Source organism: Rhinoraja longicauda, chromosome 7 (genome assembly GCF_053455715.1).
Source record: "Rhinoraja longicauda isolate Sanriku21f chromosome 7, sRhiLon1.1, whole genome shotgun sequence".
In the NCBI taxonomy this organism is placed as follows: domain Eukaryota; kingdom Metazoa; phylum Chordata; class Chondrichthyes; order Rajiformes; family Arhynchobatidae; genus Rhinoraja; species Rhinoraja longicauda.
Window position 1 is genome coordinate 61003173 of NC_135959.1, and position 15505 is coordinate 61018677.

The following is a 15505-nucleotide window of genomic DNA, read 5'->3' on the forward strand; positions in this document are numbered from 1 at the left end:
TCCCTCTAAACCTGTCCTATCTATGTAATCATCTGAATGGTTCTTAAATGTTGCGATAGTACCTGCTTCAATTACCTCCTTTGGCAGTTTGTTCATACACCCACCACGCTTTGTGTGAAAAAGTTACCCCTCAGGTTCCTATTAAATCTGCCCCCCTCACCTTAAGCCTATGTCCTCTGGTCCTCGATTCCCCTACTCTGGGGCAAGAGACTGTGTGTCTACCCGATCTATTCCTCTCATGATTTTGTACACCTCTATAAGGGTATAGCGAGTCCGGAAACTTGTTCTTTGTTGAAGAAGTTTATTGCGACAGCAATATTCGAATACAAAGGTTTAACAACAAGATAACGGACAACCATCAAAAACTCACTGTCTTCTTCGAAGACGTCTCCGAACTAACTCTTTTCGGGCGCCAAAAGCGCACATGACAACGCTGTCCAATCAGCGATGTCGCTCTCTGGACCAATCCCTACGGTCGTGCCCACACGTGACCTTGCTGGCCAATCTGAGGGTTCGACGACCAGGACCATTCTCTATGGTCGCTACATGACCCCCCCCAGAACCCGAGGTACGGAACCTAGCAGGGAGCCGGATTTCGCGACCAGAACGAGTAAGGAGAGGGGCAGCCTGAACCACAGGAGCCGGGGATTCCGGACTTGGAGGAACAGCCGGAGCGGGGGGTCCTGGACTGATCGGAACTGCCGGAGGCCGGCCTCTCCTAGGGGGTTGGCCGACCAGGACTGGTTGGTCCGGATCCAAGTGTGCAGGTTTAAGCCTGGACACCGAGACGAGCTCACTCCTGCCGCCCACGTCTAAGGTGAAGGTAACCGTCCCCTTACGCAAAACCCGGAACGGCCCTTGATAGACCCTCTGCAACGGGGCACGATGGGAATCCTTTCGCAAAAATACAAACTCACAGTCCTTCAGGGAAGGCGGTTCATGTACCATGGGACACCCATGACGTGAAGTCGGAACTGGAGCCAGGGAACCCACCCGTGCCCGGAGCGATGCTAAGACTGATGGGACTGGAGGCAGCTGGTCTGAGGGGTCCGGAAGCAAATCCCCGGGTACTCGAAGTGGCGAGCCATACACTAGCTCCGCGGACGAAGCACCGAGATCTTGCTTAGGAGCAGTCCGGATGCCCAGAAGGACCCAGGGGAGTTGGTCTACCCAGTCCGGGCCTTCAAGCCTCGCACTGAGGGCCGCCTTGAGTTGACGGTGGAACCTCTCTACAAGCCCATTTGCCTGGGGGTGGTATGCTGTAGTGTGTTGTAACCGGGAACCGTACAGCTCGGCTAGCGTGGTCCAGAGGGACGAAGTGAACTGCGGCCCCCTGTCGGTGGTAATAACCGCTGGAACCCCGAAACGTGCTACCCAATGGAGGGCCAAAGTCCTGGCACAAGAGGCTGCCGAGATATCGGACAATGGGAAAGCCTCTGGCCACCGGGTGAACCTATCCACCACCGTGAGGAGATGGGTGTAGCCCCGGGAGGAAGGCAAGGGCCCGACTAAATCCACGTGAATGTGGAAAAAACGAACTGCTGGGACCTCAAACTCCTGTACGGGGGGCTGGACATGGCGCTGGACTTTAGCGGTCTGGCAGGGAACGCAGGAACGTGCCCAACCAGCTACCTGTTTCCGCAGGCCATGCCAGACAAACCGAGCGGCTACTAACGCAGAGGTGGAGCGGATGGACGGGTGCGCCAGCCCGTGAATGGCATCGAAAACCCGGCGCTGAAGGGAGGGCGGCACTACCGGCCTGGGACGGGGAAGGGAAACATCACACCAGACTTTTGTGCCTTCCGACCCGCAGGCTACCTGAGCCAACTTCAACCCCGAAGTGGTGGACTGGTTTGCCGAGGCGGTATCCGCCAGAAGCTGTGCCTCCGCAAGCTCCTGGGGATCCACCTCGCAGTCCACCGCCGAAATGGGGGAACAAGCAGGTCTAGACAGGGCGTCAGCAACGGCATTAAGCTTACCCGCGACATGACGGACATCGGTGGTAAATTCGGAGATGGCAGTCAGGTGCCGCTGCTGGCGGTCCGACCATGGGTCAGACAATTTGAAAAATGCAAATGTTAATGGTTTATGGTCCGTAAAGGCCACAAATAGGCGGCCCTCAAGGAAATACCTGAAATGACGAACAGCTAAATAGAGGGCCAGAAGCTCTCGGTCAAATGCGCTATACTTCAGCTCAGCCGAATTCAGTTGCCGGCTGAAAAACGCCAAGGGCTGCCAACGGCCACCGACCTGCTGCTCCAAAACCCCACCCACCGCCACGTCAGACGCGTCAACCGTCAGGGCCGTGGGGGCGGAGGGGCTCGGGTGGACCAACATGGTGGCGTCTGCCAAGGCTGCCTTAGCTTCTGTAAAAGCCGACTCTGCGGCCGGGGACCATATCAACTCTACCGGTTTTCCCGCAAGGCACTGGAAGAGCGGGCGCATGACCCGCGCAGCTGCCGGAACGAACCTATGGTAGAAGTTAACCATACCTACGAACTCCTGCAGCCCTTTCACTGTGGTGGGCCTGGGAAATGCCCGGATAGCCTCCACCTTCTCGGGCAAAGGGGTGGCGCCGGCAGGGGTGATTCTGTGCCCTAAAAAATCAAGAGAAGGGAGGCCGAATTGACACTTGGAGGGTTGGATAATGAGCCCGTGGTCTTGGAGCCGCTGGAACACAGTCCGCAAGTGGACCTGGTGTTCCTGCACTGAGGGGCTGGCGACCAGGATGTCGTCTAAATAAATAAACACAAAGGGTAAACCCCGACCCACACGGTCCATCAGTCGCTGGAAAGCCTGTGCCGCGTTCTTTAAACCGAAAGGCATGCGCAACCATTCGAACAACCCGAACGGAGTAATCGTGGCAGTTTTCTGTATGTCCTCCGGCCGCACAGGAATCTGGTGGTATCCTCGCACCAAATCGATTTTGGAGAACACCACCGCCCCTTCCAGCCCAGACGAAAAGTCCTGCAGGTGCGGTATGGGGTAGCGATCAGCCGTGGTGACAGCATTGAGACGCCAATAATCGCCACATGGTCTCCACCCCCCAGATGCCTTGGAGACCATATGCAACGGCGAGGCCCATGGGCAGTCGGACTGACGGACAATGCCCATTTCCTCCATCTTCCTAAATTCCGCCCGCGCCACCACCAGTTTGTCTGGCGGTAGTCTCCTGGCCCGAGCGAAAACGGGAGGGCCCTCGGTGCGAATGTGGTGGACCACGCCATGCTTGGCCGAAGGGGCGTCAAAACGCTGGATGAGCAGCTCTGGAAACTCCTCCAGGACCTCAGCATACGAGTCAGGGGCCGCGACGACGGCCTGGACAGTAGGGCTGAGCGGGGAGGCGATTGTCGGAGCGACAGGCTCCTCGCTGGCGGAGGGTCGGAGGTCGTTTCCGCGGACATCAGGGACCAGTGAAAAGGCCCAGAGAAAATCTGCGCCTAGGATCGCTTGTCTGACGTCTGCTATAATGAATGGCCATTCGTACGTGCGGAGGCCTAACACAAGGGACATCTTCCGCGTACCGAACGTGCGGATGGGGCTGCCATTAATCGCGATGAGGGTAGGACCTGTCTTACCCGATCTGGTCTCAAGGTCGGTTGGCGGCACTATACTGACAATGGCTCCCGTGTCCACTAAAAATTCTGTGTCCATGAATCGATCTCGGACGTAGAGGCGTCGGTTCTGGCCAATCGCAACTGCCCCTATGTACGATCGGCCGAGGCATTTCCCGCGAAAGTACAAGGTGAGCGGCAGTTGCGGGATTCTCTACCCCATCGTAGATGATAATAGCACCAGCCGCGCTTGTGCGGATCTTTTTGGCGGGCTTTTGGAGGACTGGCGGGAGACGCGGCGCCATCTTGATGTCGCTGTGGCGTGGTCACTGATGTCGAGACCTTGTTGATCGAACCACTTCCCTTCGATTTGGCCGCTATGAGCGCATCAGCTTTTTCTGCATATGCTTCTGGCTCCTTAAAAGAACCATCCGTGAGCAGAAGTCGGACATCTTCGGGAAGCTTCTCTCGGAATGCCTGCTCGAACATGAGGCAATCCGTATGTTCACCGGCTAGCATCATTATCTCGGCCATGAGAACGAACGGCCGTCGATCTCCGAGATCCGGTAGGTGCAGAAGTTTTTTGGCGCGATCATGCCTATGGAACCCGAAGGTTCGTAGTAACAGTGCCTTCATGGCCTCGTACTTGCTTTCCGCAGGAGGATTTACGATGAACCGCATCACTCGTGTGGTCGTCTCCGGCGATAGAGCGCTGACGAGGTAGTAATACTTCGTCGCGTCTGTCGATATGTTTCTTAAATGAAACTGGGCTTCGGTGTGGACAAACCAAGATTGTGGTTGATGTGTCCAAAACGACGGAAGGTGAACGCTTACTACACTTAACTCCGGTGTGCCAGGCGCAGCATCCAACAACGGGGCGTCGTGTTCGTTCATGGTCGGTGATCGCCCAGATCACGTCGGGGTCACCAATATAGCGAGTCCGGAAACTTGTTCTTTGTTGAAGAAGTTTATTGCGACAGCAATATTCGATTACAAAGGTTTCTCAACAAGATAACGGACAACCATCAAAAACTCACTGTCTTCTTCGAAGACGTCTCCGAACTAACTCTTTTCGGGCGCCAAAAGCGCACATGACAACGCTGTCCAATCAGCGATGTCGCTCTCTGGACCAATCCCTACGGTCGCGCCCACAAGTGACCTTGCTGGCCAATCTGAGGGTTCGACGACCAGGACCATTCTCTATGGTCGCTACAAGGGCACCCTTCTCATCCTTCTGCACTCCAAGGAATAGAAGCCCAGCCTACTCAGCCTCTTCCAATAGCTCAAACCATTGAGTCCTGGCCATATCCTGGTAAATCTTCTCTGCACCCTTTCCAGCTTGACAACATCTTTCCAATAACATGGTGCCCAAAACTGAAAACAAACACTAAATGCAGCAAATATGTTGTTTCATCATTTTTCAGTTAGGATTTTTAGTTAGTCTTTCAATGTGTTCCTGTGTACAGTGGCCTTTAAAGCATTGTCTTATTAGTCTTGAAGATTTGTGAAATATTATGTTGTTCTCAGAATTCTATGCTCATCAAGGTGTGGTATTAATTTTGAAAAATGCAAGATATACAAAAGTCAATCATGTTTCTGCCCAGCAAAATGGCTTGTGTTTTCTGAGAGAATACTATTTAAACTATCAGCATTCACTGTGACTAAGTGATAAATCAAACAATAATTGTAGGCCACAGTAGATCGTTTAATTTTAGTTTAGTTTAGAGATACAGCGCGGAAACAGGCCCTCCGGCCTACCGAGTCCGCACCGACCAGCGATCCCCGCACATTGACGCTATCCTACACACTAGGGACAAGTTACAGTTATACCAAGCTAATTCATCTACAGACCTGTACGTCTTTGGAGTGTAGGAAGAACCCGAAAATCTCGGAGAAAACCCTCGCCAGGGGGAGAAAACGGGGAGAACATACAAACTCTGTACAGACAGCACCTGTAGTCAGAATCGAACCGGGGTCTCTGGTGCTGTAAGGCAGCAACTCTACCACTGCGCCACCATGTTGCCGATTAGGAGACTAATTTTTTTTTCCCTCGGAGCATGGGTTAGTGGAAACAAATTTGAAATATTCAAAATCATAACAGCTCCAGAAAAAATATGGAGAAAATGCTGTCTAGAAAATGAATCAATCACCAGCATTATGGAATTTTAAATAACAGGTCCAAAAGTATAGGGGCAGGATGAGAAGCTACACCTTCAACTGTTACAGTTAAGATCCTGAATGGACTACCTGAAGGGATGGCAGAATCAGGTCCAAGGGAAACCTTCACAGAACATCTGCATATGTATAAGAAAATAACTGCAGATGCTGGTACAAATCGAAGGTATTTATTCACAAAATGCTGGAGTAACTCAGCAGGTCAGGCAGCATCTCGGGAGAGAAGGAATGGGCGACGTTTCGGGTCGAGACCCTTCTTCAGACTGATGTCGGGGGCGGGACAAAGGAAGGCTATAGGTGGAGACAGGAAGATAGAGGGAGATCTGGGAAGGGGGATGGGAAGAGAGGGACAGAGGAACTATCTAAAGTTGGAGAAGTCGATGTTCATACCACTGGGCTGCAAGCTGCCCAGGCGAAATATGAGGTGCTGTTCCTCCAATTTCCGGTGGGCCTCACTATGGCACTGGAGGAGGCCCATGACAGAAAGGTCAGACTGTGAGTGGGAGGGGGAGTTGAAGTGCTCGGCCACCGGGAGATCAGTTTGTTTAACGCGGACAGAGCGCAGGTGTTGAGTGAAGTGATCGCCGAGCCTGCATTTGGTTTCGCCGATGTAAATAAGTTGACATCTGGAGCAGCGGATGCAATAGATGAGGTTGGAGGAAGTGCAGGTGAACCTCTGTCTCACCTGGAAAGACTGTATGTATGTGCATTCGAAGATATCTAATCTGCAGCAACAAGAAGAAAATTGTAATATGTAGGAAGGAACTGCAGATGCTGGTTTAAACCGAAAATCAAGTGAATATCAAGAAGTAGGATGACCTCTTGCCATGAAACATTTGGGGGCTCGGAGGCATGGCTGGGAGCTGCTGACTGCTGGGGGTGAGAAAGTGAACGGGATGTGTTGATCTGGAGGGTTGGCCGAGTTAGTTGTAGTTGGGGCAGAGATCGACAGGAAAGCCTTCCAAGTGGTTGAGGTAGATGGGGAGAAAATTGTAGGGTGGTAGATAAATCAGTTGGGAATCCGAGATCATCATGAACAAGAAGGTACTGGTGGGTATAAGAAAATAACTGCAGATGCTGGTACAAATCGAAGGTATTCACAAAATGCTGGAGTAACTCAGCAGGTCAGGCAGCATCTCGGGAGAGAAGGAATGGGTGACATTTCGGGTCGAGACCCTTCTTCAGAAGGTGGATACGGTCGTACTGGTGGGTATGGTCATTAACCATGAAAACGTCAAAGCAGGTGCATTGGAGAAAGTGCACTCCTTGCCAGTGGCTTAGTAAGGTCAAGCATTTGAAGTAATGCTTTCTATTGAGTTTTTGTATGAGCTGTGTGTCCCATACCAATTAATGACTTTGTCTGTGTGCGCCCATTCTGTGCCGACTATGTCAAATAAGACTTGTGCCACATTTTATGCTTGTGTACAAACTTTGTGGCCTTCATGCACTTCTTCACCAGAAGAGGGCCAGCACAAGAGGTTTACCATTTGAGCAATTTCTAGTGCACAAAGTGCCCAAACATATTTAATGATCTGACCTTCATAAAATTCCATTACAAGGTAGATGGAGGAGGCAGAGGAGGTCACAATCATTAAACACATTAACATGACACAATATGTATTTAACATACGATAATTTCACCAAATTATTTAAAGTGCCCCTCCAAAAATAATCAAGTTAAAAAGTTTTGCAAGTGCTCCTGATGCCACACAATAGAATATGTAGACCATTCGTTTCTTATGCTTTGGTAATGTGCAGAGCAGAGCCCTTGTATTTAAAAAAAATCAACTTAACAATCGTACCTTTGTCATTTATTTTCTGGATATTCCTTCAAACATGGAGTAACAACTTGTTTTTATTGAGAAGAAAATTTGCAAATAGTTGGCATAATTTACAGCAACAGTGAACGACAACATTCACCCAACTTTCCTTCATCTGAGATTTTCATTGAAATATGTCAGCACTAATAGCTTCACTGTGAAGCTATTAAATGAATATCCCAATTACACTAATAAAAAATCAACGTATTACTACTTTGATCAAAGAACAGAGGGCTAATTTAAATCAAATTTTGTCACTACAATGACATCACTTACTACAAACTATAGTGTGACTGAGCCTTACAGTAATAGTTACTACTCCATAATAATAATAATGTCAGTGTTTAGGAGAAGTAAAAATGCACAAAGAAGATTGCAGTTGAGAAATATTCCATTAAAGTGCATTGAACCATTGAAAACAGGTTAAAAAAAAGAGATAATGCTGGAGTAACTCAGCAGGTCAGGCAGCATCTTTGGAGAATGTAAATAGGCAATGCTTGGGATCAGCCCTCCCCCCCTTGCAGACTCTGAAGAAGGGTCTCAACCCAAAATGTCTCCTATCCATGTTCTCAAGAGACACTGCCTCCTGCTGAGTTACTTCAGTACTTTGTGTCTTTTCTTTGTAAATCAGCATCTGCGTGAAACAGTTAAATGTGGTGGCAATCTTTTAGATTCAGTTACTAAAGCTGGAGTCATCTGCAGTAATTTTTTCTATTAATGGCTTTGCACAATGCAAAAATAATACATTGGCCCAATAGATTGGGAGTTGGCCAAGCACATTACAATGAAAGAAACATTTTGAAGTGAAAGATAATCTGTCCAGATTCAGCTGTAAATCATTGCACTGCTCCTGAATGCCCCTGACTTCAGGTTGAGCCTGCCAAAGGCTTTAACTAACAAGTGGAGCAGTGCTTTCAAGTTGAATCTGTTCTGTTATCACAGAGGTTGTCGTGAATGTTCTTCGCTGGTTTATATTAAGATGGTTGACAACATTTCTTGTGTTTTTGTAAACTAGTGTTTCTTTAGTGTTCATGTAAACTACTGCAGGGATTTTTAAATAGAAAAACACTTCTAAAGAAAATGAATAAATTAATGAATACACAGGAGTCAGGCAAACATTTGTCAGGTTTTTCTTCATCCAAAATGTCAGCTGAGTTCCAACCTGTTGGTCCATGAATTAAAGTGAATGTAAAATTCCTAGACCACTGTGAAAGCACCAGTTTAATTTGAACAAAACCTGACACACATTTTAACCACAGAAAGTGTTTTCCAGGTGCTGTGGCCTTTCTTTATGTTGCTAAATATCTGTGGGACAAGTTTAAGCCAATTTGGTTACTATCTACCAAAACAGGATGTGCACTCAATTCAAGTGCATTATCACATGCAGTGTACCTGCACAGTGAGGTACCAATGCAATGGAAATCCTGTTTGCAGCAGCATCACAGGTGCATAATGCGTACAGGTACAGATATGCATATATATGTACAGGTACAATGCAATACATAGACAAACACACAAAATGGTGTTGCAGTATCAGTCCGTGATGTGAACAATCAGGATACTTTCTGCAGTATAAAACAGGATCATCTACTTTCTGAACTGCAGGAATGGAGCACAACCATGACCTTTGCCACTCCATTCACACTTTTCCCATTGGCAAAGAGGATGAAATTTAGCTCCACGGTTAGTTCAGCCACAATGAATTTTTAGAGCAGCAAGATGAAATGAATTAAAAAACACACTATAGCTATTGTCATATAATACTCCCGGTGAGTTAGTGTTCTTTGTGAGTGGGGCTACAGACTAAGTATCAGTTTCAAAGCACGAATTGGTCATTTATAGAAACATTTACAATGGGCCTCAACAATTCTGATCCTGGGGGATTAAGAAGAGTTTGTTGCATGTGATTACAATTTGGAGATTCAAAGCTAGAAATGCCTGGGCGTTGTCATTAAAGCAAGTTCAAGCCCAACGGATTAATTCACTCCAGTCAGGGAGTGCCAGATAAGGAAAGAAGAAGAAGAAGAATGGAAAGTAAAGCAGGAGAGAGGGACAGTGGATGGATGGGGACGGTGGGAATAAGAGGGGTCTTAAAGGGAAAATGGAGGACTCGAGGGAAGGATGGGAGATGAGCGGAAGGAGGAGGGGGAAAGGAACTGGGTGATGGGGCGGGGGCAGGGGGGGGTAGGTGGGCTTATGGAGAGGGGTTTGGAAAGATCAACACATGTTGGATGAGAAGGGGGAGTGGGGTGCTTACCAGAACATGGAACATAGAACAGTACAGCACAGGTACAGACCCTATGGGTCACGTTGCCTGTGCTGAATAGGACCCAGGTCTGAAGAAGGGTCTCAAACCAAAACATCACCTATCCATGTTCTCCAGGCATGCTGCCTGATCTGCTGTGTTACTCCAGCACTTTGTGTCCTTTTTAGTTTTTGCTCAAGGTTCTCGCATCTGTATTCTCTTGTGGCCCCAATTTTTTTAAAAAACACTTGCTACAAACCTCGAAGAATGGGTTCATAGCTCCCATGCCTATGCTTGAGACCAAATTCCCCAGTGAAAATGTTGGCAAATCTCAGCAAACCCAGGCTCCACGAATATCCAGCTAAGGATCATGACCACCCGAATGCCAGTACTGACAATACTAAATGTCATCAGTTCCATGCTGAGCTTCTGAGATAATCGAGTCTGTGTCTTTCAGTAAACCTGTTTTCCACTTCACTCTTCTCCAAAGACTGAGCAAATGGGGACAGATGCAAATTATGTTGGATTATTTTGTGTGTGATACGTGAGCATGTCGAGTAGCAGATATCATCAAATTTATTGATCCAACAAACTCGATACACTGAATAATGATGTGAAAGCTTCTAAGATATATTTCTCTCATAGTAGATGATTAAACTTTTCCTATTTGGCGTATTGATCTTGACGGGTTCCTTGCTTGGAGAGTGTAGATTCTGAGCTGGTGAGACCAGTGTTCATTCTTAGATCTTATGTGCGCCTATAGCATTTTCCCTTTGATGTTCAAAGCAAGTTGGGAGCAATCATTCCTGCTCAGTATCCAAAAAGCTTCATCCCTCTCTGCCTCTCTCTCTCTCTCCCCCTCTCTCTCCCTCTCCCTCTCTCCCCATCTCCATCCCTCCCTCTCTCTCTCCCTATCCCTCCCTCTCTCTCTCCCTCACTTTCCCTCTCCCTCCCACTCTCTCGCTCCTCGTCCACCCACTTCCTCCAAACCATTCTCTACCCCTTCTCTACAATCGCACCCCTTCTCTACAATTCAGGATGTCCATTTAATTTAAAGATCGTCTGTTATTCTGAAAATGAATAAGATTCTTTTGGCTTAAACAGATTTGAACGGATACAATTATTCCTTATTTGTTTCAGTTTAAAACTGTGCTTCTTGACATGATTTGTCAGCACTTTGTACATGCCTTACTTTTTTTTAGATAAGAAGAGGACATAAATCAAAAATCTTGAAATGTTATGTTCCTTTTTACATGTTAAAATGTCTGCATTTAATTAGCTAATTATATCTTACACAGTTAGAATTTTCCCATGATGGTTTCAGCTTGTTTGCTGATTTGCTTAAATTCCAATGACTGTTTAATTTCACTTGTATCATTCAAATGCAGAAAATAATTAGCCATCAACATAAAATGTGGAAGAACGGGAGAAAATGGTTTTGAAAAAATAAGCCATTCGGATGTCAAGTGCGTTGTGATTCATTCAGGCTGATGTATCCAGTCAGTGGGGGTTAGTAGGAGCAGCATTCTAACTCTTACCACTGTTTTTATTAATGGTCTACAGGTGATGGTGACAGATGGAAGCTCTTCTCCAAAACACTCAACTGTGTGGGTAGTTGTCCATGTATTGGATGAGAATGACAACAAACCCCAATTTCCTCAGAAGGTGTATCAAATTAAACTTCCAGAACGGGACCGCAAGAAACGCAGTGAGCCAATTTATAGAACGTTTGCATTTGATAAGGATAAAGGCCCCAATGCTGAAATCTCCTACAGCCTTGTGGATGGAAATGACGATGGGAAGTTTTTCATTGATCCCAAAACCGGAATGGTTTCCTCCAGGAAACAGTTTTCAGCTGGAAACTACGACATCTTAACCGTAAGATTTCGATTTTCAGTTTTATTTGTTCTTAAAACCTTTATGCTTTTTGTTGCAAGCTTGGAGACCGCATTAAATATTTGCACATTGCAGTACTGAAGAATGTTCGAGCAATGCAGCATCCAATTGCCCAATAATGTAGGCTAATGGTACATGGAAATACATTTCTCTGACTTGTGCACATTCGAGTAAACTTTCAACCTTTTCATCTGTGAGGACTTTTTCCGAGATCTTCAGTTTCCTCCCACATTCCAAAGAAGTACACGTTTGAAGGTTATTGGCTTGGGTTGGTACACTTGGTATAAATGTAAATTGCCCCTGGTGTGTGTAGGATAGTGTTAATGTGTGGGGATTGCTGGTCGGCGCGGACTTGGTGGGCCGAAGGGCCTATATCCACGCTGTATCTCTAAACTAAACTAAACCCTGGATTTGAGAAAAATGATTGGAGCAGGGAGATGACTAGTGCCTGGGGTGCAGCCATGCTGCTGGCCCCTGTGTCACACTGACCTGATGTGGTGAGGCAGCCACCAGCGATGTCCAGGACATGATACTGCAACTGTGCTGCAAAGCAGAGTGATCCGCAAGCATTGACCAGGTAGATACAAGGCTTAGCGCCACACTGGACTGATGCCCTTCTGACGGCTTGGTCTAACGAATGCCATTTCAACTCTCTCCGAACGTCTCTCTTGAACAAAGATGTTTTGAAAGTTGAAAAATATATATTTAATTTAAAAAAATAAAAATTGAAAATGAATAAAATGGTTAAATGCTATTGTAAATGGATTAAATTGTAAATATAAAAGAAACAAACAACATTACTTTCACTTTCCTCTCTAATGAAGTTCAAGAACTCCATTCAAATGAATGGCTTGACCTTGGTGTGCCAGTAATGTAAGTCATAAAGCTGAGAAGCAAAATACCAAGTGCATTCACTTCCTGAGAGCATGATCCAGAACAGCCTCAGGATCAGTGATCAACAGCAGAGAAAGAGGCCACATGCTCCAGCTTGATGCAGGCACAGAAGTTATGAATGTGGTAACCTGGAGGAGAAGCATTCACCATGAGCTAAATATAGTCCAGCTTATCAAAAATTGAAGAATAAATTGTAGAGAGTAGAATTTAATAATAGTAAACTTTGTGGCATTGATAACCTGCTTTGCTGTCGAGGCTTTTATTACGTGGTATTGTGTATTGTTATTGTATAATGACTTGTTATTGTATTGTGCGTTGTTGTCAACAGCAACTCAATGATGCTGAATGTTAATTCAATGTTACCATTGAGTGCCAATCTGAATGGCGCAACATACATTGGCCCACTGTTTCTCTTGTTGAGGTTTCTTACCTGTTACTCAAAGTTTACTGATCAAGCCAATTGAAAAGATTGGCTCAACAACTTCTCCTTCGACTCCTCCCACGTCCTCCAAGTCCAAGTCGTAAATATAGGCACCCGCATGGGCCCCAGCTATGCCTGTCTCTTTGTAGGGTACGTTGAACAATCCCTGTTCCAGGGTACGCTGGCCCTATCCCCAAACTCTATCTCCATTACATTGACGGCTGCATTGGTGCTACCTCCTCTACCCATGCAGAACTCATGGACTTCATCAACTTCACCACCAACTTCCATCCTACACTCAAATTCACTTGGACCATCTCTGACACCTCCCTCCCCTTTCTTGAGCTCACAGTCCCCATCACAGGAAATCAACTATCGGCTGATGTATATTACAAACCCATTGACTCTCATAACTATCTTGACTACACTTCTTCCCACCCTGCTTCCTGTAAAGATTCTATCCTCTACTCCCAATTCCTCCGTCTATGCCGCATCTGAGCCCAAGATGAGGTGTTTCATACCAGGGCACCCGAGATGTCATCATTCTTTCGGGTCCCATCCCCATCCTGGATGAGGCCCTCACTCGTGTCTCCTCGGTACCACGCAGCACCGCCCTTGCTCCCCCTCCCCCTAGTCACAAGAGAGACAGAGTTCCCCTAGTCCTTACCTTTCATCCCATCAGCCGTCACACAAAACACATAATCCTCCAAAATTTTTGCCACCTCTAACAGGATCCCAACATTAGTCACATCTTCCCATCTCCACCCCTTTCTGCTTTCCGCAAAGACCGTTCCCTCCACAACTCCCTGGTTAACTCATCCCTTCCCACCAAAACCACCTCCTCCCCAGGTACCTTCCCCTGCAACCGCAGAAGATGCAACACCTGTCCCTACACCTCCTTCCTCGACTCTGTCCAGGAACCCCAACAGTCCTTTCAGGTTAGGCAGAGGTTCACTTGCACCTCCTCCAACCTCATCTATTGTATCTGTTGTTCAAGGTGTGGACTCTTGTACATCGGCGAGACCAAACGCAGACTGGGCGATTGTTTCGCTGAACATCTTCGCTCAGTCTGCCTGGACCTACCTGATCTCCCGGTTGCTAAACACATTAATTCTCCTTCCCATTCCCACACAGCCCTTTATGTCCTAGGTCACCTCCATTGTCAGAGTGAGGCTAAACGCGAATTGGAGGAACAGCTTCTTATATTTTGCTTGGGCAGCTTCCAGCCCAGTGGTATCAATATTGATTTCTCTAACTTCAAGTAACCCCAGCATTCCCTCTCTCTCTATCCCTCCCCCACCCAAGTCGCACTAGCTTCTTGTTTTCGCCCTACAAACAGCTAACAATGGCCTAGTTCCTTTATCATCATTACTTTTTTGCATATCTTTCATTGTTCTTTATCTCTCTACATCATCATCTATATCTCTCGTTTCCCTTATCCCTAACCAGTCTGGAGAAGGGTCTCGACCCGAAGCGTCACCCATTCCTTCTCTCCAGAGATGCTGCCAGTCCTGCTGAGCTTTTTGTGTCGATCTTCGGTTTAAACCAGCATCTGCTGTTCCTTCCTACACAATTGAAAAGATGCATCTGGTTTAAGCAGTCAAAAGTAAACCGGAGTACTGAAAACATAAAAATGTAGATGTAAATCGCAAATACATTTTGAAAACTAGAAAGTGAACTTTCTAAATGATTAATAAATATCTTCAATGGTCTTTACCCATTTAGCTAAATTTTGAACGTATGCTGAACCTTATTGATTAATCTCTGCAGGACAGAGATAGCTGAAGACAAACTATTAATTGTTATCAGATTGAGGACAATCAATGTATAGTGTTAATGTACGGGGATCACTGGGCGGCACGGACTTGGAGGGCCGAAAAGGCCTGTTTCCGGCTGTAGATATATGATATATGATATGATATGATATAATGAGACACAGACATACACACTTATTTTTTTAATAATTATCTTGTTTGATTAATGCCGAATTGATCTTTGATATGCAGATTAAAGCAGTGGACAATGGGAGACCTCAAAAGTCTTCCACTGCACGCTTACACATTGAGTGGATTAAGAAACCAGAACCATCCTCCATTCCCCTCAGTTTTGATGAACCAATTCACAACTTCACAGTGATGGAAAACGACAGAGTGAATGAAATTGTGGGTGTCGTCACGGTTCAACCAAGTAATATTCTGCTTTGGTTTGATATCGTTGGTAAGTTTCATTTTTGTATTCTGGAAATCCTCTAATTGTCACATTGAAATTCATGAACAGATAGCTTCATTTGCAATTTTACATTTATTAATCCTTTTGAGTACAGAATTCTCCTGAAATGTAATGGAATGTTATTTTTTTTAATTTGAAATTTGTGATGATTGATGGAACTGAAGATGAAAACAAAGATATTCCTTTTTGTCCTGTGCGGTATTTGACAAAGATGAAATTAGAACTTAACTTTAAGTGTCTCTGACTTAAATTTGAACCATAAAGCTTGGTG

General features: G+C 46.3%; 1 protein-coding gene across 8 annotated transcripts in view; it reads left to right on the top strand.

The window, feature by feature from the left end:
- Window positions 1–15505, top strand: part of LOC144595325 (protocadherin Fat 3-like) — a 588884-nt gene that overhangs the window by 414207 nt on the left and 159172 nt on the right. For all 8 annotated transcript variants that reach the window (XM_078402696.1, XM_078402698.1, XM_078402695.1 and 5 more), the window contains 2 exons: window positions 11358–11672; window positions 15012–15222. In XM_078402696.1, coding sequence (XP_078258822.1) covers window positions 11358–11672; window positions 15012–15222 — 526 coding nt within the window. The remainder of the gene's footprint in view (window positions 1–11357; window positions 11673–15011; window positions 15223–15505) is intronic.